At 45.3% G+C, this 25,815-nt stretch overlaps 1 protein-coding gene across 1 annotated transcript in view; it reads left to right on the top strand.

Moving 5' to 3' along the window:
- Positions 1 to 22,442, top strand: part of LOC311119579 (uncharacterized protein) — a gene marked incomplete at its 5' end in the record, with an annotated part of 52,927 nt that extends 30,485 nt beyond the window's left edge. Inside the window, 11 exons of the mRNA XM_084194254.1 lie at positions 2,413 to 2,534; positions 2,615 to 2,680; positions 2,894 to 2,959; positions 3,363 to 3,557; positions 10,928 to 11,021; positions 11,105 to 11,233; positions 11,703 to 11,749; positions 11,880 to 12,026; positions 12,841 to 13,041; positions 16,258 to 17,551; positions 21,096 to 22,442. Coding sequence (XP_084050380.1) covers positions 2,413 to 2,534; positions 2,615 to 2,680; positions 2,894 to 2,959; positions 3,363 to 3,557; positions 10,928 to 11,021; positions 11,105 to 11,233; positions 11,703 to 11,749; positions 11,880 to 12,026; positions 12,841 to 13,041; positions 16,258 to 17,551; positions 21,096 to 22,202 — 3,468 coding nt within the window. The 3' untranslated portion in view covers positions 22,203 to 22,442. The remainder of the gene's footprint in view (positions 1 to 2,412; positions 2,535 to 2,614; positions 2,681 to 2,893; positions 2,960 to 3,362; positions 3,558 to 10,927; positions 11,022 to 11,104; positions 11,234 to 11,702; positions 11,750 to 11,879; positions 12,027 to 12,840; positions 13,042 to 16,257; positions 17,552 to 21,095) is intronic.
- Positions 22,443 to 25,815: the final 3,373 nt, after the last annotated feature.

The raw sequence follows: 25,815 nt of genomic DNA, 5'->3' as shown, positions 1-25,815 counted from the left end.
TTGGTCACCTACAAACAAGCAAGATTTCTGGCTCTCACAGACCTGTAACTTCTTCTTTAAGAGGCTCCTCTGTCCTCCACTCGTTACCTGTATTAATGGCACTTGTTTGAACTTGTTATCAGTATAAAATACACCTGTCCACAACCTCAAATAGTCACACTCCAAACTCCACTATGGCCAAGACCAAAGAGCTGTCAAAGGACACCAGAAACAAAATTGTAGACCTGCACCAGGCTGGGAAGACTGAATCTGCAATAGGTAAGCAGCTTGGTTTGAAGAAATCAACTGTGGGAGCAATTATTAGGAAATGGAAGACATACAAGACCACTGATAATCTCCCTCGATCTGGGGCTCCATTCAAGATCTCACCCCGTGGGGTCAAAATGATCACAAGAACGGTGAGCAAAAATTCCAGAACCACACGGGGGGACCTAGTGAATGACCTGCAGAGAGCTGGGACCAAAGTAACAAAGCCTACCATCAGTAACACACTACGCACCAGTGACTCAAATCCTGCAGTGCCAGACGTGTCCCTCTGCTTAAGCCAGTACATGTCCAGGCCCGTCTGAAGTTTGCTAGAGTGCATTTGGATGATCCAGAAGAGGATTGGGAGAATGTCATATGGTCAGATGAAACCAAAATATAACTTATTGGTAAAAACTCAACTCGTCGTGTTTGGAGGACAAAGAATGCTGAGTTGCATCCAAAGAACACCATACCTACTGTGAAGCATGGGGGTGGAAACATCATGCTTTGGGGCTGTTTTTCTGCAAAGGGACCAGGACGACTGATCCGTGTAAAGGAAAGAATGAATGGGGCCATGTATCGTGAGATGTTGAGTGAAAACCTCCTTCCATCAGCAACGGCATTGAAGATGAAACTTGGCTGGGTCTTTCAGCATGACAATGATCCCAAACACACTGCCCGGGCAACGAAGGAGTGGCTTCGTAAAAAGCATTTCAAGGTCCTGGAGTGGCAGCGACAGCCCCAAAACATCACTGCTCTAGAGGAGATCTGCATGGAGGAATGGGCCAAAATACCAGCAACAGTGTGTGAAAACCTTGTGAAGACTTACAGAAAACGTTTGAGCTGTGTCATTGCCAACAAAGGGTATATAACAAAGTATTGAGAAACTTTTGTTATTGACCAAATACTTATTTTCCACCATAATTTGCAAATAAATTCATTAAAAATCCTACAATGTGATTGTCTGGATTTTCTTTTCTCATTTTGTCTGTCATAGTTGACGTGTACCTATGATGAAAATTACAGGCCTCTCTCATCTTTTTAAGTGGGAGAACTTGCACAATTGGTGGCTGACTAAATACTTTTTTTCCCCACTGTACATATTACCTCAACTACCTCAACTAGCCGGTGCCCCCGCACATTGACTCTGCACCGGTACCCCCCTGTATATATAACCTCCCTACTGTTATTTTATTTTACTTCTGCTCTTTTTTTCTCAACACTTTGTTGTTGTTTTATTTTACTTTTTTATTAAAAAATAAATGCATTGTTGGTTAAGGGCTGTAAGTAAGCATTTCACGGTAATGTCTACACCTGTTGTATTCGGCGCATGTGGCAAATTAAAATTTGATTTGATTTGAAAATACAAACATTGTTCTCTTCAATAATCAAGATCTGGTCTTCACACTTCCACCTCTCCTTCACACCTCCCTCCCTCCCCCTCTCCTTCACACCTCCCCCTCTCCTTCACACCTCCCCCTCTCCTTCACACCTCCCCCTCTCCTTCACACCTCCACCTCTCCTTCACACCTCCACCTCTCCTTCACACCTCCACCTCTCCTTCACACCTCCACCTCTCCTTCACACCTCCCCCTCTCCTTCACACCTCCCCCTCTCCTTCACACCTCCACCTCTCCTTCACACCTCCCTCCCTCCCCCTCTCCTTCACACCTCCCCCTCTCCTTCACACCTCCCCCTCTCCTTCACACCTCCACCTCTCCTTCACACCTCCCCCTCTCCTTCACACCTCCCCCTCTCCTTCACACCTCCCCCCTCCTTCACACCTCCCCCTCTCCTTCACACCTCCCCCTCTCCTTCACACCTCCCCCTCTCCTTCACACCTCCCTCCCTCCCTCTCTCTCTCCTTCACACCTCCCCCTCTCCTTCACACCTCCCCCTCTCCTTCACACCTCCCTCTCTCCTTCACACCTCCCCCTCTCCTTCACACCTCCCCCTCTCCTTCACACCTCCCCCTCTCCTTCACACCTCACCCTCTCCTTCACACCTCCCTCCCTCCCTCTCTCCTTCACACCTCCCCCTCTCATTCACACCTCCCCCTCTCCTTCACACCTCCCCCTCTCCTTCACACCTCCCCCTCTCCTTCACACCTCCCCCTCTCCTTCACACCTCCCTCCCTCCCTCCCTCCCTCTCTCTCCTCCCTCTAGGCAGTACGGTTGGAGAGTACCTTATACCAGGGGACTCGCTACATGGTAGTGGTCTCCACTAACGGCCGCCAGGACACAGAGGAGAGCCTGGTACTGGGCATGGACTTCAGCCCTACAGACAGGTGTGTGTGTGCGCGTGCATTTCTGCAGACACAGATCGTATTGGGCATGGACTATCATAGAACAATGTTGTATGTTCCAGCTCGTGCTTGGTGGGGCTGGTTCTACCCCTATGGAGCGACACACTGATACACCTGGATGGAGACGGGTAAGAATGTCTCTCACATACACACTATAATGACAGGACAGACCAACAGACTCATCTTGACAGACGTATGGTTCAGAGGAGTTTGACTGCTTATTTGACCCTCTCCCTCCCTCTCTCCCCTCCCTCTCCCCTCCCTCTCCTCTCCCTTTCTCTCTCCTTTCCTTTACCCCCTCTCTCTCTCCCTCTTGTTTTTCCTCTCTCTCTCTCTGTCAGGGGTTTCAGTGTGTCCACTGATAACAGGGTCCATGTATTCAAGCCTGTGTCAGTGCAGGCCATGTGGTGAGTACAACTTTTTTAGGTCTTCACCTTTTCAATATGCAATTTTTTGGTGTTACCTAGTGTTTTCTGATACATCATCTCTTATTAGTTTACCTTGCATTCCATTTACCCTTAATCTTAATATCTCAATGTCCCACCAATGATCAATTTCACATTCTCACATTCCCTCTCTTCTCCCGCTCTTCTCCGTCTACCCCTCTCTCCATTTCTCTTTCTCCTCTCTCTCCATTTCTCTCTTTCTCCCCTCTCTCATTTCTCTTTCTCACCTCTTTCCATTTCTCTCTTTCTCCTCTCTCCATTTCTCTCTTTCCATTTCTCTCTTTCTCCTCTCTCCCCTCTCCTCTCTCTCCATTTCTCTCCCCTCTCCTCTCTCCACCCCTCTCTCTCCTCTCCCCTCTCCCAGGTCCGCTCTGCAGTCGCTCCACAAGGCGTGTGAGGTGGCTCGTTGCCATAACTACTACCCCGGCAGCCTTTTCCTGACCTGGGTCAGCTACTACCAGAGCCGGGTCTCCTCTGACCAATCACGCATCAACGAGTGGAACGCCATGCAGGACGTCCAATCACATCGTGCCGACTCTCCCGTGCTCTTCTCTGACGTGTGAGTGTCACAAACACGCTACATTAACGTGTGGGACTGTTTCAAGTTTATTTTCCAACATGTCTTGTTAATAAATTGGAAATCTGAATCACTTGATAAACGCATTAAAAACAGATGCACAGTAAAATAAACAGTGGGCGTTTCTCAATATGCAGACTACCGTGCTCCACACTCTCATTCTCCGAGGACGTTCTCTTAAATACTGGACACTCTTGGGAGGACGAGTGTGGAAAACGGCTAAAATATTTGAGAAGCATCTTCCAGCCAGGACAATGGCATCAATCGAGACTAAACAACATATACACAAAGCAAACTTTTTACTTCGTAATAATCTAGCTAGCAATATGTGACTCATAATAATCTAGCTAGCAATATGTGACTCATAATAATCTAGCTAGCAATATGTGACTCATAATAATCTAGCTAGCAATATGTGACTCATAATAATCTAGCTAGCAATATGTGACTCATAATAATCTAGCTAGCAATATGTGACTCATAATAATCTAGCTAGCAATATGTGACTCATAATAATCTGCTAGCAATATGTGACTCATAATAATCCGCTAGCAATATGTGACTCATAATAATCCGCTAGCAATATGTGACTCATAATAATCCGCTAGCAATATGTGACTCATAATAATCTAGCTAGCAATATGTGACTCATAATAATCCGCTAGCAATATGTGACTCATAATAATCTAGCTAGCAATATGTGACTCATAATAATCTAGCTAGCAATATGTGACTCATAATAATCTGCTAGCAATATGTGACTCATAATAATCTAGCTAGCAATATGTGACTCATAATAATCTAGCTAGCAATATGTGACTCATAATAATCCGCTAGCAATATGTGACTCATAATAATCTGCTAGCAATATGTGACTCATAATAATCTGCTAGCAATATGTGACTCATAATAATCCGCTAGCAATATGTGACTCATAATAATCTAGCTAGCAATATGTGACTCATAATAATTTGCTAGCAATATGTGACTCATAATAATCCGCTAGCAATATGTGACTCATAATAATCTAGCTAGGAATATGTGACTCATAATAATCTAGCTAGCAATATGTGACTCATAATAATCCGCTAGCAATATGTGACTCATAATAATCTAGCTAGCAATATGTGACTCATAATAATCTAGCTAGCAATATGTGACTCATAATAATCTGCTAGCAATATGTGACTCATAATAATCTAGCTAGCAATATGTGACTCATAATAATCTAGCTAGCAATATGTGACTCATAATAATCCGCTAGCAATATGTGACTCATAATAATCTAGCTAGCAATATGTGACTCATAATAATTTGCTAGCAATATGTGACTCATAATAATCCGCTAGCAATATGTGACTCATAATAATCTAGCTAGGAATATGTGACTCATAATAATCTAGCTAGCAATATGTGACTCATAATAATCCGCTAGCAATATGTGACTCATAATAATCTAGCTAGCAATATGTGACTCATAATAATCTAGCTAGCAATATGTGACTCATAATAATCTACAGTGAGGGGAAAAAAGTATTTGATCCCCTGTTGATTTTGTACGTTTGCCCACTGACAAAGAAATGATCAGTCTATAATTTTAATGGTAGGTTTATTTGAACAGTGAGAGACCGAATAACAACAAACAAATCCAGAAAAACGCATGTCAAAAATGTTATAAATTGATTTGCATTTTAATGAGGGATATAAGTATTTGACCCCTCTGCAAAACATGACTTAGTACTTGGTGGCAAAACCTTTGTTGGCAATCACAGAGGTCAGACGTTTCTTGTAGTTGGCCACCAGGTTTGGACACATCTCAGGAGGGATTTTGTTCCACTCCTCTTTGCAGATCTTCTCCAAGTCATTAAGGTTTCGAGGCTGACGTTTGGCAACTCAAACCTTCAGCTCCCTCCACAGATTTTCTATGGGATTAAGGTTTGGAGACTGGCTAGGCCACTCCAGGACCTTAATGTGCTTCTTCTTGAGCCACTCCTTTGTTGCCTTGGCAGTGTGTTTTGGGTCATTGTCATGCTGGAATACCCATCCACGACCCATTTTCAATGCCCTGGCTGAGGGAAGGAGGTTCTCACCCAAGATTTGACGGTACATGGCCCCGTCCATCGTCCCTTTGATGCAGTGAAGTTGTCCTGTCCCCTTAGCAGAAAAATACCCCCAAAGCATAATGTTTCCACCTCCATGTTTGACTGTGGGGCTGGTGTTCTTGGTGTCATAGGCAGCATTCCTCCTCCTCCAAACACGGCGAGTTGAGTTGATGCCAAAGAGCTCCATTTTGGTCTCATCTGACCACAACACTTTCACCCAGTTCTCCTCTGAATCATTCAGATGTTCATTGGCAAACTTCAGACAGCCCTGTATATGTGCTTTCTTGAGCAGGGCGTAGTGTGTTACCAATTGTTTTCTTGGTGACTATGGTCCCAGCTGCCTTGAGATCATTGACAAGATCCTCCCGTGTAGTTCTGGGCTGATTCCTCACCATTCTCATGATCATTGTATCTCCACGAGGTGAGATCTTGCATGGAGCCCCAGGCAGAGGGAGATTGACAGTTCTTTTGTGTTTCTTCCATTTGCGAATAATCGCTCCAACTGTTGTCACCTTCTCACCAAGCTGCTTGGCGATGGTCTTGTAGCCCATTCCAGCCTTGTGTAGGTCTGCAATCTTGTCCCTGACATCCTTGGAGAGCTCTTTGGTCTTGTTCATGGTGGAGAGTTTGGAATCTGATTGATTGATTGCTTCTGTGGACAGGTGTCTTTTATACAGGTAACAAACTGAGATTAGGAGCACTCCCTTTAAGAGTGTGCTCCTAATCTCAGCTCGTTACCTGTATAAAAGACACCTGGGAGCCAGAAATCTTTCTGATTGAGAGGGGGTCAAATACTTATTTCCCTCATTAAAATGCAAATCAATTTATAAACATTTTTGACATGCGTTTTTCTGGATTTTTTTGTTGTTATTCTGTCTCTCACTGTTCAAATAAACCTACCATTAAAATTATAGACTGATCATTTCTTTGTCAGTGGGCAAACGTACAAAATCAGCAGGGGATCAAATACTTTTTCCCCTCACTGTATATATACACATATATACACATACATACATACATACACACACACACATATATGTATATGTATGTGAATGTGTATTTATATGTAGCTATCCATATGTGACTCATAATAATCTAGCTAGCCAGCTAGTTAAACAGGCAAAAATGACCTATAAATAATGTTATGCAAGGTAGATGTAAATTCTTCGTGAATAGCTACAATAGCTAGCCAACAGTAGTAGCTAGCCAGTTAGCCCTATTGACTTACCATGGAATTGCAATCACGAACACTACAGTGGGTATTGTAGGCAGGTAAACATGCCAAAATTAACACAGTATGTATTTATTAATGTATTAAGATAAAATATTGTAGTCAGGAAACATGAGATGTGAATGGGCGACATTTCATTCTGAAAACTTGAGTTTTTCTCTCTTGTCGTTTTTTACGTGGTTGCGTCATATTTCCGTTGAAGCTTGGGGTGGCGATTTATAGGAGTACATGGTCATTAAGGCCAGATCGTTCTTCAATATGTTCATAAATGACCAGCAGGGTGAAATTATAATCACAGTAGTTGTAGAGGGTGCAACAGGATCAGCACCTCAGGATTAAATGTCAGTTGGCTTTTCATAGCCTCGCTCCCTCTCCATGCTTGGCTATGTGCACACTGCCCACAAAATGAGGTGGAAACTGAGCTGCACTTTCTAACCTCCTGCCAAATGTATGACCATATTAGAGACACATATTTCCCTCAGATTACAGCAATCCACAAGAGAATTCGAAAACAAACCCAATTTTGATAAACTCCCTTATCTACTGGGTGAAAAACCACAGTGTGCAATCACAGCTGCAAGATTTGTGACCTGTTGCCACAAGAAAAGGGCAACCAGTGAAGAACAAACACCATTGTAAATACAACCCATATTTATGTTTATTTATTTTCCCATTTGTACTTTAACTATTTGCACATTGTTACAACACTGTATATATACATAATATGACATTTTAAATGTCTTTATTCTTTTGGAACTTCTGAGTGTAATGTTTACTGTTAATATTTATTGTTTATTTCACTTTTGTTTACTATCTACTTCACTTGCTTTGGCAATGTTAACATACAGTTGAAGTCGGAAGTTTACATACACCTTAGCCAAATAGATTTAAACTCAGTTTTTCACAATTCCTGACATTTAATCCTAGTAAAAATTCCCTGTTTTAGGTCAGTTAGGATCACCACTTTATTTTAAGAATGTGAAATGTCAGAATAATAGTAGAGAAAATTATATATTTCAGCTTTTATTTCTTTCATCACATTCCCAGTGGGTCAGAACTTTACATACACTCAATTAGTATTTGGTAGCATTGCCTTTAAATTGTTTAACTTGGGTCAAACACAAGCTTCCCACAATTAGTTGGGTGAATTTTGGCCCATTCCTCCTGACAGAGCTGGTGTAACGGAGTAAGGTTTGTAGGCCTCCTTGCTCGCACATGCTTTTTCAGTTCTGCCCACAAATATTCTATTGGATTGAGGTCAGGGCTTTGTGATGGCCACTCCAATACCTTGACTTTGTTGTCCTTAAGCCATTTTGCCACAACTTTGGAAGTATGCTTGGGGTCATTGTCCATTTGGAAGACCCATTTGCGACCAAGCTTTAACTTCCTGACTGATGTCTTGAGATGTTGCTTCAATATATCCACATAATTTTCCTTCTTCATGATGCCATCTATTTTGTGAAGTGCAACAATCCCTCCTGCAGCAAAGCACCCCCACAGCATGATGCTGCCACCCCCGTGCTTCACGGTTGGGATGGTGTTCTTCGGCTTGCAAGCGTCCCCCTTTTTCCTCCAAACATAACGATGGTCATTATGGCAAAACAGTTCTATTTTTATTTCATCAGACCAGAGGACATTTCTCCAAAAAGTACGATCTTTGTCCCCATGTGCAGTTGCAAACCGTAGTCTGGCTTTTTTATGACGGTTTTGGAGCAGTGGCTTCTTCCTTGCTGAACGGCCTTTCAGGTTATGTCGATATAGGACTCGTTTTACTGTGGATATAGATACTTTTGTACCTGTTTCCTCTAGCATCTTCACAAGGTCCTTTGCGTTTGTTCTGGGATTGATATGCACTTTTCGCACCAAAGTACGTTTATCTCTAGGAGACAGAACGCGTCTCCTTCCTGAGCAGTATGACGGGTGCATGGTCCCATGGTGTTTATACTTGCATACTATTGTTTGTACAGATGAACGTGGTACCTTCAGGCGTTTGGAAATTGCTCCCAAGGATGGACCAGACTTGTGGAGGACAAAAAAAAAATTCTGAGGTCTTGGCTGATTTTTCTTTTGATTTTCCCATGATGTCAAGCAAAGAGGCACTGAGTTTGAAGGTAGGCCTTGAAATACATCCACAGGTACACCTTCAATTGACTCAAATTATGTCAATTAGCCTATCAGAAGCTTCTAAAGCCATGACATCATTTTCTGGAATTTTCCAAGCTGTTTAAAGGCACAGTCAACTTAGTGTATGTAAACTTCTGACCCACTGGAATTGTGATACAGTGAATTATAAGTGAAATAATCTGTCTGTAAACAATTGTTGGAAAGATTACTTGTGTCATGCACAAAGTAGATGTCCTAACCGACTTGCCAAAACTATAGTTTGTTAACAAGACATTTGTGTAGTGGTTGAAAAACGAAAAATGAGTTTTAATGACTCTAACCTAAGTGTATGTAAACTTCCGACTTCAACTGTACGTTTCCCATGCCAATAAAGCCCTTAAATTGAAAATTGAATTGAATAGAGGTAGAGGTAGAGGGTATTTGTATTTATTACGGATCCCCATTAGTGGCTGCCAAGGCAACAGCTACTCTTCCTGGGGTCCAACGACAATTTACATACAATAAAACAATACATAACACAACACCTAATTACACACTACTCTACTATAACATATTTACAATACAAAATCAATAAAACAGCAAAATAACAATATTAAAATGTGTGTGTGTGTGTAGAGTGCGTGTGTTAGCATGTGTTTGCGGGAACTGTGTGTGTGTATCTTCCCAGTCCATAAAGTGTAGTTTTATCTGTTTTTTAAGAGGTAGAGATAGATGGAGTGGAAAACAGCAGATCCGGGACAGGGTAGCATGTCTTGTGAACAGGTCTTGGTTCCAGAGCCACAGGCAAAACAGCAGGAACTGGATCAGCACCACGACCAGGTGGACTGGGGACGGGGACAGCCAGGAGTCATCAGGCCAGGTAGTCCTGAGGCATGGTGCTAGGGCTCAGGTCGTCCGGGAGAGAAATGGGAGAATTAGAAGGAGCATACTTAAGTTCACACAGGACACCAGATAAGACAGGAGAATTTCACCAGATAGGACAGACTGACCCTAGCCCTCCGGCACATAGACTATTGCAGCATAGATACTGGAGACTGAGACAGGGGGGGGATGACACTGTGGCCCTCTCTGACGATAGCCCTGGACAGGGCCAACCAGGCAGGATATAACCCCACCCACTTTGCCAAAGCACTACCCTGAGACGAGACTGAGCCCACGAAGATCTCCTCCACTGCACGAGCCAGAGGTGGCGCAAAACCGGACCGGAAGATCACGTCAGTGACTCAACCCACTCGAGTCGAGTATAGAGGAAAAAAGCCTGGCACGATGTGACGCACCCCTCCTAGGGACGGCATGGAAGAGCACTAGTAAGCCAGTGACTCAGACCCCGTAATAGGGCCAGAGGCAGAGAATCCCAGTGGAGAGAGAGGAGCCGGCCAGGCAGAGACGGCAAGGCTGGTTCATCACTCCAGTGCCTTGCCGATCACCTTCGCACCCCTGGGCCTGACTACACTCAATCATAGGACCCACTGAAGAGATGAGTCTTCAGTAAAGACTGAAAGACAGCGTCTGCGTCTCTCACATGGATAGGCAGACCATTCCATAAAAATGGAGCTCTGTAGGAGAAAGCCCTGCCTCCAGCTGTTTGCTTAGAAATTCTAGGGTCAATAAGGAGGCCTGCGTCTTGTGACCGTAGCGTACGTGTAGGTATGTACCTGTGGTCCTCTGTAGCTCAATTGGTAGAGCACGGCGCTTGTTACGCCAGGGTAGTGGGTTCGATCCCCGGGACCACCCATAATGCTAAATGGCATATTATTATTGTTATTATTATTATTATGTACGGGCAGGACCAAATCGGAGAGATAGGTTGGAGCAAGTCCATGTAATGCTTTGTAGGTTAGCGGTAAAACCTTGAGAGAAAAAAAAAACGTCCACTGCCCGCTATGTGTTTCCAGGCCGACAGAGAGAGAGAAAACGGAGCGGCTGATCAAGACTCGTCTGAGAGAGATCATGGTACAGAAAGACTTGGAGAATGTCACCTGCAAAGAGGTGTGTTCATGCATAACATGCCGTCTTCATTTTCATATTCTGTCGTGTTAGTGTGTGTATGAAACCCGTGTGTTCTCTCCCAGATCCGCACAGAGCTGGAGGTACACATGGTGTGTAACCTCCGTGAGTTTAAGGAGTACATAGACAACGAGATGATCCTGATCCTGGGCCAGATGGACAGTCCAACTGAGATATTCGACCACGTTTACCTGGTAGGTCTGCCTGGCTTTCTCTTCTGTCTTTTTCTCTTTGTAAGATATAAATACACTTTATGGAACAGCGGGGACTGTGAAGCAACACACACATAGGCACAGACACATGCATACACACACATGATTACATACACTCTATACACACACGTACACATGGATTATGTGTTATAGATATGTGGTAGTGGAGTAGGGGCCTGAGGGCACACACTTAGTGTGCTGTGAAATCTGTTCTGAATGTATTGTAATGTTGTTTAAATGTATAACTGCCTTAATTTTGCTGGACCCCAGGAAGAGTAGCTGCTGCCTTGGCAGGAACTAATGGGGATCCATAATAAACCCCAGGAAGAGTAGCTGCTGCCTTGGCAGGAACTAATGGGGATCCATAATAAACCCCAGGAAGAGTAAAGGGACATTGTAAGAAAGGCTGGACAGGAGTGGAACTGATCTCATATTTTTTGTTTCCCTCCAGGGCTCTGAGTGGAATGCATCCAATCTGGAGGAGCTGCAGAACAGTGGGTAAGGCCTGCTCTGGAAAACTACTACTCCCATGCTGCACTACTCATGAAATTCAAAATGTATTTGCCTACACATCTATAATGACAACCTGTCCACCTTTCTCCCCCTCCCCCATCCTCCCCCTCCCCAGTGTGCAGTATATTCTGAACGTGACGAAGGAGATTGACAACTTCTTCCCAGGTGTGTTTGAGTACCATAACATCCGTGTGTATGATGAGGAGGCTACAGACCTGCTAGCATACTGGAACGACACCTACAAGTTCATCTCCAGAGCCAAGTGAGTCACTACTGGCCGACTGATTCTGTGTCTCTCTCTGTCTCTCTCTGTGTATCTCTCTGTGTATCTCTCTGTGTCTCTCTCTGTGTCTCTCTCTCTGTGTCTCTCTCTCTCTCTCTCTGTGTATCTCTCTGTGTCTCACTCTCTGTGTCTCTGTCTCCCTCTCTCTCTCTCTCTGTGTCTCTCTCTGTGTATCTCTCTCTGTGTCTCTCTCTGTGTCTCTCTCTGTGTCTCTCTCTCTCTCTCTCTCTCTCTCTGTGTATCTCTCTCTGTGTATCTCTCTCTGTGTATCTCTCTCTGTGTATCTCTCTCTGTGTCTCTGTGTCTCTGTCTCTCTCTCTCTGTGTCTCTCTCTATGTGTATCTCTCTGTGTCTCTGTCTCTCTGTGTCTCTGTCTCTCTGTGTCTGTGTCTCTGTCTCTGTGTCTCTGTCTCTGTGTCTCTCTCTCTGTGTCTCTCTCTGTGTCTCTCTCTGTGTCTGTCTCTCTCTCTCTCTGTGTCTCTCTCTGTGTCTGTCTCTCTCTCTCTCTGTGTCTCTGTCCATAGTGATGTCTCTCGCTTTCTTTTTATTTCTCAACTCTCTTTCTCTCCAACTCTCTCTTTCTCTCAACTCTCTTTCTCTCAACTCTCTCTCTCTCCATATATGTACATTCACTTCCTCTCATCTTTCTAGAGATGGTCACTGTATTTCTCTCCGTCATCTTTCTATCTCTGTCTCTCCCGTCTTAGTTTGTCTAACCTCTCTGATCTCTGTTCTCCTATGTCAGTCCCTTAACCAGTCCCAGAGTGTGTGTTTAAATAATGTCTGTCTGTAGGAAAGCGGGAGCTAAGTGTCTGGTGCACTGTAAGATGGGTGTGAGTCGCTCTGCATCCACGGTGATAGCCTACGCTATGAAGGAGTACGGCTGGGACCTGGAGAGGGCATTTGACCATGTTAAGGAGCGACGTGCCGTCACCAAACCTAACCCGTCCTTCATGAGACAGCTAGAGGAGTACCAGGGCATACTGCTGGCCAGGTACACACACACACACACACACACACAGATACACAAACAGGTCAACATTCACAAGGCCGCAGGGCCAGACGGATTACCAGGACGTGTACACGGAGCATGCGCTGACCAACTGTCAAGTGTATTCACTGACAATTTCAACCTCTCCCTGTCTGAGTATGTAATACCAACATGTTTCAAGCAGACCACCATAGTCCCTGTGCCCAAGAACACGAAGGTAACCTGCCTAAATGACTACCGACCCGTAGCACCTCACGTCTGTAGCCATGAAGTGCTTTGAAAGGCTGGTCATGGCTCACATCAACACCATATTCCCCGAAACCCTAGACCCACTCCAATTCACATACCGCCGCAACAGATCCACAGATCACGCAATCTCTATTGCACTCCACACTGTCCTTTCCCACCTGGACAAAAGGAACACCTATGTGAGAATGCTGTTCATTGACTACAGCTCAGCGTTCAACACCATAGTGCCCTGAAAGTTCATCACTAAGCTAAGGATCCTGGGACTAAACACCTCCCTCTGCAACTGGATCCTGGACTTCCTGATGGACTGACCCCAGGTGGTAAGGGTAGGCAACAACACCTGCCACACTGATCCTCAACACGGGGGCCCCTCAGGGGTGCGTGCTTAGTCCCCTCCTGTACTCCCTGTTCACCCACGACTGCGTGGCCAAGCACGACTCCAACACCATCATTAAGTTTGCCAACGACACAACAGTGGTAGGCCTGATCACCGACAACGATGAGACAGCCTATAGGGAGGTGGTCAGAGACCTGGCAGTGTGGTGCCAGGACAACAACCTCTCCCTCAACGTCAGCAAGAGAAAGGAGATGATCGTGGACTACAGGCCACCATTCACATCGACAGGGCTGTAGTGGAGCAGGTCGAGAGCTTCAAGTTCCTTGGTGTCCAAATCACCAACAAACTGGTCCAAACACACCAAGACAGTCGAAGAGGGCACGACAACACCTTTTCTCCCTCAGGAGACTGAAAAGGTTTGGCATGGGTCCTCAGATCCTCAAAAGGTTCTACATTTACATTTACATTTTAGTCATTTTAGCAGCAGCTGCACCATCGAGAGCATCCTGACTGGCTGCATCGCCGCTTGGTATGGCAACTGCTTGGCACCCGACCGCAAGGTGCTACAGAGGGTAGTGCGTACGGCCCAGTACATCACTGGGGCCAAGCATCCTGCCATCCAGGACCTCTATACCAGGCGGTGTCAGAGGAAGACCCAGTACATCACTGGGGCCAAGCATCCTGCCATCCAGGACCTCTATACCAGGCGGTGTCAGCGGAAGGCCGGAGCGCCATGTCTAGGTCCAAAGGGCTCCTTAACAGGTTCTACCCCCAAGCCATAAGACTACTGAAAAGTTAATAAAATGGCTACCCGTACTATTTGCAGCTACCCGCTGCTACTCGCTGTTTAGCTATCCATAGTCACTTTACCCCTACCTACATGTACAGTTCAAGTCTGAAGTTTACATACACCTTAGCCAAATACATTTAAACTAATTTTTTCACAATTCCTGACATTTAATCCTAGTAAAAATTCCCGGTCTTAAGTCAGTTAGGATCACCACTTTCTTTTAAGAATGTGAAATGTCAGAATAATAGTAGAGAGAATGATTTATTTCAGCTTTTATTTCTTTCGTCACATTCCCAGTGGGTCAGAAGTTTACATACACTCAATTAGTAAATGGTAGCATTGCCTTTAAATTGTTTACCTTGGGTCAAACACAAGCTTCCCACAATAAGTTGGGTGAATTTTGGCCCATTCCTCCTGACAGAGCTGGTGTAACTGAGTCAGGTTTGTAGGCCTCCTTGCTCGCACACGCTTTTTCAGTTCTGCCCACAAATGTTCTATAGGATTGAGGTCAGGGCTTTGTGATGGCCACTCCAATACCTTGACTTTGTTGTCCTTAAGCCATTTTGCCACAACTTTGGAAGTATGCTTGGGGTCATTGTCCATTTGGAAGACCCATTTGCGACCAAGCTTTAACTTCCTGACTGATGTCTTGAGATGTTGCTTCAATATATCCACATAATTTTCCTTCCTCATGATGCCATCTATTTTGTGAAGTGCACCAATCCCTCCTGCAGCAAAGCACCCCCACAGCATGATGCTGCCACCCCCGTGCTTCACAGTTGGGATGGTGTTCTTCGGCTTGCAAGCGTCCCCCTTTTTCCTCCAAACATAACGATGGTCATTATGGCCGAACAGTTCTATTTTTGTTTCATCAGACCAGAGGACATTTCTCCAAAAAGTACGATCTTTGTCCCAATGTGCAGTTGCAAACCGTAGTCTGGCTTTTTTATGGAGGTTTTGGAGCAGTGGCTTCTTCCTTGCTGAGTGGCCTTTCAGGTTATGTCGATATAGGACTCGTTTTACTGTGGCTATAGATACTTTTGTACCTGTTTCCTCCAGCATCTTCACAAGGTCCTTTGCTGTTGTTCTGGGATTGACTAGCACTTTTTGCACCAAAGTACGTTAATCTCTAGGAGACTAAACGAGTCTCCTTCCTGAGCGGTATGACGGCTGCGTGGTCCCATGATGTTTATACTTGCGTACTATTGTTTGTACAGATGAACGTGGTACCTTCAGGCGTTTGGAAATTGCTCCCAAGGATGAACCAGACTTGTGGAGGTCTAAAAAATAAATTGAGGTCTTGGCTGATTTCTTTTGATTTTCCCATGATGTCAAGCAAAGAGGCACTGAGTTTGAAGGTAGGCCTTGAAATACATCCACAGGTACACCTCCAATTGTCTCAAATGATGTCAATTAGCCTATCAGAAGCTTCTAAAGCCATGACATCATTTTCTGGAATTTTCCAAGCTGTTTAAAGGCACAGTCAACGTAGTGTACGTAAACGTCTGACCCACTAGAATTGTGATACAGTGAATTATAAGTGAAATAATCTGTCTGTTAACAATTGTTGGAAAGATGACTTGTGTCATGCACAAAGTATATGTCCTAACTGACTCGCCAAAACTATAGTTTGTTAACAAGACATTTGTGGAGTGGTTGAAAAACGAGTTTTAATGACTCCAACCTAAGTGTATGTAAACTTCCGTAGTCTGCTATGTAGTCTTATGTAGCCTGTTATGTAGCCTGCTATGTAGCTGGATAGAGGAAGCTACCAGCATTGATTAACATCTCTCTCTTTCTTCCTCTTGTTCTGTCACTCTTCTACCCCCCCCCCCCCCCGCAGTAAGCAGAGACACAACAAGTTGTGGCGTTCCCACTCGGATAGCGACCTATCAGAGCACCACGAGCCGCTGTGTAAGACCGCCCACCACCCCCACACCCTGGGCCGCTCAGACCCCCGTAACCAGGGCAACAGTCCCACCGCACCCTCCCTGCAGGAGCTGCTGCACCCCTCGCTGGGCACCCCCTTCAACACGGGGCAGGTGGTGCAGTCCGTCTCTGAGTGTGGGACGCCCTCTAGTGCAGGGAAGGTGGTACGGTCCAGTAGCCAGCCCAATACCACTGTTACTAGGACTGAAGCTCAGTTGACCTCCACAACTGGGGTCCAGTCAGAAGGCAGTGGGGTCCAGTCCTCCCATACTGTTGACCAGTCAGCTCCCAGTGGGGTCCAGTCCTCCCATACTGTTGACCAGTCAGCTCCCAGTGGGGTCCAGTCCTCCCATACTGTTGACCAGTCAGCTCCCAGTGGGGACCAGTCCTCCCATACTGTTGACCAGTCAGCTCCCAGTGGGGTCCAGTCCTCCCATACTGTTGACCAGTCAGTTCCCAGTGGGGTCCAGTCCTTGGATTCCCCAGACAGTGCTCCCCTGGCTGGGTCTGCGTGTCCCCCATCCCCCCCTCTGTCCAACGGCCTGTGTGACTCAGAGGAGGATCCCTCGACCCAGTCTCTCCCCCGGCCGCGGGCGGCCACCGTGGTGCCTGATGTTTCCACTGTAACCGTGGTGGAGACCGTGCCGGTCGGGCGTCCTCACCTGCCCCCCTCCCTTCACCACCTCCCCCTCTCCCCTGCACCTTTTCCAACCCCCTCCGGCGCAGACGAGACTCTGAAAGCCAAGGAGCCATCCTCTAACTTGCCTGGGCAAAAGTCCCGCCAGTCGCAGGTGCCCGAGTTGTTGTTGAAGACCCCGGTAACAAGCAGACAAACAGCAGGATCCCAAGAGCAGTCCGCACCAGTGCCTTATGAGAAACGACACAGTGACCAGCGGTTACCTGGGGTGTTTTTGGACAGTTCAGGACCCCAACAACCCTCCAGTAGTGAGGTGCTCATCATCAGCCAGCCCAGTGCCCCCCTTCAGGACCCTGTCGCAGAGGGGTCCTCGGCTCTCAGCACAGACCGCATCAACTTCTTCAGCGCCAGAGAGAAGTTCCAGGACATGACTCGGGACGGGAGGACCCGCTGCTTTTCTGATCAGGCACTGCAGCAGACACCTCAGCCCATACCCAGGGGTCCAGGACAGGAGCTGCAGCAGGAGGACCCCTCTGCTGAGGCGACTGAGGAGGTCAAGGAGAGGAAGAGGGTGAGACAATTTTTTAAAATATATTCTACCATTATTTTACCAGGTTAGTCTCCAGAGAGATTAACAATCTCTTTTCCAAGAGAGACCTGGCCAAAATAGCAGCACACAAAGTTTCAGACACAATTACAACATTAAAAACAAAGCACTACGGTTTAAAAACATCCACTTACACATTGAACAGGCAATAATTATTTGGGGAGGTGTGATGCATCCTGGGGTCAAAACATTGCCAGCCCCCCACTTAGTCCACCATAGTTTGGACCCTAGCTTTGAACTCATTCAAGGAGATGAGCTCCTGCAATTCCATGTCCTTTTATAGCTCGTTGCAAGTGGAGGGGAACTGGAACGCTTTTTTTACCCAGCCCTTTACGGGCCTTATTTTAATTTTATGTAACCTTTATTTTATCAGGGAGTCATACTGAGACCAAGGTCTCTTTTATAGATCAGCCCTGAATTACAGAAAATACAGAAAATACATCTAAATACAAAATGCAAGCAGGAAGAAAAACACTGTCATAAAAAACAAACACATTGATCAGTAATAAAGTCCTCAATCAGCTTTCTGAATTACCCTAGAGGCACCAAAACATCAAATGTAACATTTTGAAGAGTGTTCCACAAATAAGGTGCAAGAAAACCAAACGCTGATTTACCTAACTCCGTAGAGACCAAATGAATTTCTAGGGTTAGCCATCCCTGAGACAGGGGTGTGGAAACTCATATGTCTAAAGTTTAGTAAAGATGTTAGGTACAGTGGGACTTTTTGTAAAAGGGCTTTATAAATGAAAACATAGCAACCTACGTGACATCATAGAGGGCCAGCCAACGTTCTGGTAGAGAATGCAGTGATGAGTACTAAATCTGTCCCCCGTAATAAAGCGTAGTAATAAACTGTGTCTAACAGCTTTAATGAAGTGGCAGCTGCGTTTATATAGATGACGTCGTCATAGTCCAGGACCGATTGGAACGTCGACTGAATAATCAGCTTTCTACTATTTAGCGAGAGGCAGGACCTGTTTCTATAGAAGAAGCCCATTTTTATTCCCAGCTTCTTAACTAACTCATCAATATGCTTTTTAAAAAGACAGCTTTTCACCTATCCAGATGGCCAGATATTTGTAAGCACGGACATGATCAATATGGACACCGTCCAAAGTACATATGCTTAAATCTAACCTTAGACACAGTCAAAAGGGTACAGTCCTGTGAGCGTAGCCGATAGTTGTCATTTGACTATTTTAAAGATGGTGGTGGTGATGATAATGAATCTTTACAATGTAATGAAAACAATCATTGTTTCAGTGATTTAGATGAGGTTTTACTAACTGTAGCTGCAATACAACTGTTCCACGTGGAACTAGAACATGCACCGTTGAAAATGTGTAGCTTCAAATTTTAAAAACTTTTTTTTTTTCAGTAGAGTTAAAGCATTTTCATACAGGATAGAGGGGATCTTAAAAGGCCCAGTGCAGTCAAAAACGTGATTTTTCCTGTGTTCTATACAGTATATATTCCCACACTGTGAGGTTGGAATAATACTGTGAAATGAAAATTATGATAATGCCCTTTTTAGTGTAAGAGCGGTTTGAAAAAAAAAAAAACTGCCTGAAATAGGATGGCCTTCCAAAATAAAATAAAATGTTATTGGTCGCATACACATATTTAGCAGATGTTATTGCGGGTGTAGCCAGTATATACATATAAAATGAGTAAAGGAGTATGTAAACATTATGTGGAGTCCGGAGTATAAAGGAAAAGGCCACCATGACCGGGGGCTCCTTCTCTTCCATGTAGCGGGTCATCTCGGTTTCGGCACGCACTCTCAACTTTAGTCGTTCTACAAACGTTGGGCTATATGTTTTGATTTTTAAGAACTTTTTTTAAGGCTGCATGATGCGACTCTAATGATGATTTGAAAAAGGTCGCTTGAAAGGCATGAGCTCTGCTTTTGTTTTTTTGCGCAGGCTGCACACACTTCATCAGTCTCTCATTCACAATTTGACAAGCACTTGATAATGCCTCGAATTTCACGGCGTCATTCCCTTTGTGTGGCCGTAATGCCCCCTAAAAAGATCCATGCCTTTGTTGTGCCCTTCTCTCTGAGTGCTGCGCGCTCTCATGACGTAATCGGGTCATTCTCACAGGCTACAAGTGAAGACAGACACATCGGGGACGCAACTGCGCGCGTCCTTATCCAATTCCGAGGTGCATATTGACGATATTGGAAGAACTGTCCACATTTACTTTTCGTCAGCCAACAAGATGAGTCGGCCTAATGAACAGGAAAAGCACTAGCCTATGTCAATCTACTATCCCCCATAGTACAAAAGTCGACCTATTCTGTGCGACAAATAAATATTCCAAACATAGTCTGGGACAGTTGTGGGATGCGATAGATCCCAAATTAATACAACCACTAGCATAAAACATTTTTTTAAATGCAATGTGGCTGACCCAACAGATGAGAACGTTTAGCTTTACCAAACTTTTTTTTTTTTTTTAAGACTACTAATGACCATCAGCAGCATCAGAGTTTGGAGAAGCCTAATTACCGTGACTAAACGGTCACATGGAATTTGACTGCCTTCATGACTCGTGACCGCCGGTGTGGCGGTAATACGGTCACCGTAACAGCCCTGGGCGTGCGTGGCCACACAGTCATGGGTGAACAGGGAGTACAGGAGGGGGCTGAGCACGCACCCTTGTGGGGCCCCTGTGTTGAGGATCAGCGAAGTAGAGGTGTTGTTGTCTACCTTCACCACCTGGGGGCAGCCCGTCAGGAAGTCCAGAACCTAGTTGTACAGGGCGGGGTTCAGACCCAGGGCCCTGAGCTTAGTGATGAGCTTGGAGGGTACTATTGTGTTGAAGGCTGAGCTGTAGTCAATAAACAGCATTCTGACGTAGGTATTCCTCTTGTCCAGATGGGATAGGGCAGTGTGCAGTGCGATGGTGATTGCATCATCCGTGGATCTATTGGGGCGGTATGCAAGTTAGCAAATTGCAGTGGGTCTAGGGTGTCAGGTAAGGTAGAGGTGATATGATCCTTAACTAGCCTCTCAAAGCACTTCATGATAACAGAAGTGAGTGCTACGGGGCAATAGTCATTTAGTTCAGTTACCTTTGCTTTCTTAGGTACAGGAACAATGGTGGACATATTGAAGCAAGTGGGGACAGCAGACTGGGATAGGGAGAGATTGAATATGTCCGTAAACACTCCAGCCAGCTGGTCTGCGCATGCTCTGAGGACACTGCTATGGATGCAGTCTGGGCCGGCAGCCTTGCGAGGGTTAACATGCTTCAACGTCTTACTCACGTCGGCCACAGAGAAATATCGCACGTAGAACCGATCTACCGCTTCTTAGACTCACTTTCAATGAGAATGACAGATCTATAACTCACATTTCTATGTGGATTTGGTCGGGTCGCCCAAAAAGTTCCATATTGCAGCTTTATAAATAAAATATACTTTGGAAATGAACTTTTAGTTACCAAGACTACTTCTATACTTTACTTACTGCTTGGTTTTCTCTCTTCTTTCTCTCAGGAGAACGTCGTCTCTGTTCACCTCATAGTCACAGAACTGGAGTCCTTGATGCACACTGTGGCCCCTTCCCCTGGTCCTTCCAGCCAACCAGAGTCTACAGCCTCCCAGGACCAGGAAATGTGTCAGTCAGACCAGGAAGTAGAGGAGAAAGTTGCAAAGTCACAGCAGGAAGTGAAGGCTGTCAAAGAGGAAGTGAAGGACAAAGCAAAGGAGATGGAAGCTGCCTCCCACTCTCCTCCCACCCCTCTCTCTGGTGATTGGGCAATGGGCTCTGTGCGCCGCGTCACCCGACAGCTGGAGCAGCGAATGAGGCAGGAGCACGGCTCCCCCTCCCCAACTCCCCCGTCCCTCCCACTCGACCCCTCCCACCACCCTGCCTCCATCACCCCTCGCCACACTGCCTTCTGCTATGCCCCCCTGTCCTCCGTGGACTTCCTTTGTCTGGAGGGGGTGACTGAGTTTGAGTCGGGCACGAACTGGGGTAGCCCCCCGGGACGAAGACGCGGTGACATCATGAGGGAGACACAGGAGATGGGGGCGTTCTGTCGCCAGGAGAGCGGGGACGGGGCCAAGGAGCCCAGGTGTATGGGCCAGGTGTGGGGGGAAGGTGTGGAGGCGAGGCAGAAGGGGAGCAGGGGGGGCGACCGGCAGAGAGCCAGGGAGATGGAGGCCCGGATTCGCCGGGCTGGACTGACCCCGCCCTCCCTGATGAAGCGCTCTGCCTCATTGGCTAAGCTGGGCTGCCTAGAGCTGTCGGCCAATGACCTGAGCGGCTGGGAGCTTAGCCCCACCGTGGAACCCTTCCCTCCTTTGGTGGCAGCTGACGAGTCCTCCAAGAAACTGAGGGTGCTATCCCACAATGCCCCCTGTCTGACTTCTTCTGTCTCAACCAGCAGGCCAGAGTCCCTCAGGACCGGAGGGGAGGGGCCTTGTAAGGGTGGACACACCCCCTCAGAACACTTGCATTCTCCTCCGCCTGACTCTGGTCACGCCCCCTCGCCGATGCCTGACCTGATCGTCGTGGCAACACGACAGCAGTACGGAAGGACACACCCCCTACATAGGCTGAAGAAACAGACTGTCAGCACCCTCTACCACACTATGTGACCCTCACACTGTTCTCTGTGTGTGTGTGTGTGTGTGTGTGTGTGTGAGAGCGAGAGACACAAAGTGATGAATGTGTGTATGCAATAACTGTTTAATTTCTACTTTATTTCTATCTGGAACTATGTGAAAACGGGTCAAACCCCAGCCACTTCCCTGAGCCTCTACCCCCCCGTCGCTTGCAGATTTGCAAAACTCTGATAGGATGTACAATATGGCTGCCTTCCCATAGAACATAGTAAGAATAGATGGATCCATCACCATTGTGCTTAATGCTAACACAAAGCTTCTCTATTCAGGGCCCGTATCCACAAAGCGTCTCAGAGTAAGAGTGTTGATCTAGGATCAGTTTTTGCCTTTTTTAGATCATAATGAATAATATTATATGGACAGATCCTAGATCAGGACTCCTGCTCTGAGATGCTCTGTGGTTGCGGGCCCAGATGTGCAGACTGTAAAGGGGTAGAGGGGCTAGAGGTTGTTTTCCGAGATGAGTTTGACTGTTCAATACCTCGTGGGCCTGAACCTGAGCAGCACAACCAGCACAATCATCAAGTCAATCACTTAAATATCATTCAATCAGTTCAAACAAGCACAGTCTTCTCTCAGTCTTCTCTCAGTCTTCTCTCAGTCTTCTCTCAGTCTTCTCTCAGTCTTCTCTCAGTCTTCTCTCTGTCTTCTCTCTGTCTTCTCTCTGTCTTCTCTCTGTCTTCTCTCTGTCTTCTCTCTGTCTTCTCTCTGTCTTCTCTGTCTTCTCTCTGTCTTCTCTCTGTCTTTTCTCAGTCTTCTCTCTGTATTCTCTGTCTTCTCTCAGTCTTGCCTACATTAACTTCAAGACTACTTGAAGTGTGTGTGAGAGAGAGGGGGAGTGAGAGAGAGAGAGGGGGAGCGTGAGAGAAAGAGGGGGAGCGAGAGAGAGAGAGGGGGAGCGAGATGGCGAGGGGGAGACTAAGTATGTTGTAGGCAGCATGTGCAGTTATACTGGCACCCCGGAGATAGTCCTTGGTTGCACAGCCTTTGGCCAAGATAACTGCCAACAAATGCTTCTTGGAGCCAACAATGAGCTGGCTGCACCTTTCTACTGGCACTTTTCAGCAGCAAACTGCTCTAATTCTTCAATTTGTGGCCAACTGAAGTTTACAAAAATATAATTGCTTCTGCAATGTTGAAAAATCCAATAAGGTGTGGGGACCAAAAGTTTAAAAAAAATTCTAACTTATTTGAGAAGAAATAGGGAATTTAAGAAAAGTGCAAGGAGGGGGGTCAATATATTTGGCCTCCGCTGTATGTAGAGACTTGTAGGATGAGTAATGTGTTTTATTGTTGCATATGTCTGTATTGTGCATTTGAGTGTGTTTATGATTTTAGAACGTGTTTTATATCAGTTGGAGTCTGGACTGTGTGTGTGAGCCAATATCTCCATATCGATATGTTTTCTATCTGTTAAGAGTCTGGACTTTGTGTGGTGGGGCGGACAGAATATCTCCTCATGGATGTGTACATTTCTAACAGATGTTTATCACTTTTGTGCACATAATAGGAAGTTTCTGAAATATGCACTTTACTCCTTTATTGTTTTATTTTATTTTTTAAATTTATGGTTTCTACTCGTCGAGCTTAAATGGGAGTAAAAAAAATGGTGTATGTATTATACAATGCAAAAACGGTAATGTATTTTTCTAGGACTGGGACTGTGTCTTTTTATACTGTATATGAAATGTAAGTCCCGTTTTATACCTGGTTCTAACATGTCTCCTGATCTTGTCCACATTATGATTGGTTCCACATATTTAGACAGATGTAGACAATTAAAAGGCGCATTGTGATCCGATCTGCCTGCCCACCTCCGCAGGTAGTCAGACACGCACGTGTCTGGGTATCTTACAGGTGTAGCCGGATCTGGACGGTGAAACCAATTTTAAAATCATCATAATTCCGCCCTCTAAAATCATTGACAGGTGACACCATTGATTTGACATCTATTTGCATACAGGGAGGGACCGGGATATATTCACACACACACACTGGACGGATAAGAGACATTTTACTACCATGTGCAGATGCAATGACTACAATGTGGGCACAATCCGAATGTGAATAAGATCCGGGACCTTGGATCCTCTCCTCCAATGAGCTTTGAGAAGAATTGAGGAAACTTGACAACTACTGTAGTAATATGTTTTCCACTGTTTAGATCAATACCACCATCGAGACCACTGTTCCAGCATAACACTGAACCAACAAGCTTGAACTCCAGTCTTCTTTCAACCCCATATATATATATATATATATACATCTGACCCAAAGTGTAAGGGCTCGATTCAATCCGCATCGGCGAAGTCCAGCACTATAGCGCACTTGAAATTTCAAGCTGCAGTATGTAACTTTTTGGGGCGACCTGACCAATTGCACATAGAAATGTGAGTTATAGATCTGTCACTCATTGAAAGCAATGAGAAGCGGTAGATCTGTTCTATGTGAGCTATTTCTATGCTTCCTGTGCTTAAATTTCATTTTTGCTTCTTTTACTTCCGGTTTTGTACACCAGCTTCAAACAGCTGAAAATATATTTCACAGTGGTTTAGATGGTACAATGATTCTCTACACAAAACATTGCTTGTTTTGTCACAAACTGAAATTAGGTGATCCATTAGATTTTTTTGCAACCAGGAAATGGCGGAGCGATTTCTGCATGTTGCACCTTTTTTAAAGGTAATTTCCGATTGAGCCGAAATATGCAGCGTTCCACACAGTGAATGCAGTCTCTGTGAACGTTGGAATATTGCCTTTAAATTTTAAATGGCGCTATATTCCTACATACATTGTTCAACTAAATATATTTACTTATCTAGGATTTTAAATCGTGATGCCTCCAGGTGATAGTCAGAGCAGAGGTACAGTTCTTTAGAGTAGAAGACCAAGAAACTTTTCCGACAGTCAGCTACAAAAATGTATCCCCTCTATGCATTCTCTGATGTTGTACCAAATGTTCATTTCGTTTGAGGTTTTTCCTCACACAGCAGCTATAAAATCTCTCCCGTGCGTTTTCTCTGATGGTGTTCCTAGTTTGAACGTTGACTGAAACGCTTCCCATAGTCAGAGCAGCGATAAGGTTTCTCCACAGTGTGTGTTCTCTGATGTTGTACCAAACTGCTCTTATATCTGAAACGCTTCCCACAGTCAGAGCAATGGTAAGGCTTCTCTCCTTTTGTACAAGCTGATGCCTTGTTAAATGTTTTGCCGAAGAGGTCTTGCCATATTCAGTGCAGCAACAGAGGTTTCATTGAGTTCTCCATAGACTGGTGGTCTGTTAAATAACTTTCTCCACAGTCTAAGTGAATGTTTGGGCTTCGTCCTGTCAAAGGTAAAAAGGGTCTTTAGTTCAATAAAAATGCCTACAATTTCCATTCAATCAATTCAGGTAGTAAATTGAAATGCCAATTCAATAAACTGTCTACGGTGATCCAAACTGTTTTGCCAAAATTCCTATAATGCTTCTATTATCATAAAACTTACCAGGCTGAGGACACATTTCCTCTTTCCTTCCTTCAGAACTCCAGAATAGTCTAGACATCAACAGAATAAGCCTTGCTGAAGAATAAGTCTGATGTACAGT

This window comes from Coregonus lavaretus, assembly GCF_964263955.1.
Source record: "Coregonus lavaretus genome assembly, contig: HAP1_SCAFFOLD_945, whole genome shotgun sequence".
Taxonomy (NCBI): domain Eukaryota; kingdom Metazoa; phylum Chordata; class Actinopteri; order Salmoniformes; family Salmonidae; genus Coregonus; species Coregonus lavaretus.
The sequence above is the reverse complement of the archived record's forward strand: the minus strand, read 5'-3'. Positions and strand labels throughout refer to the sequence as shown.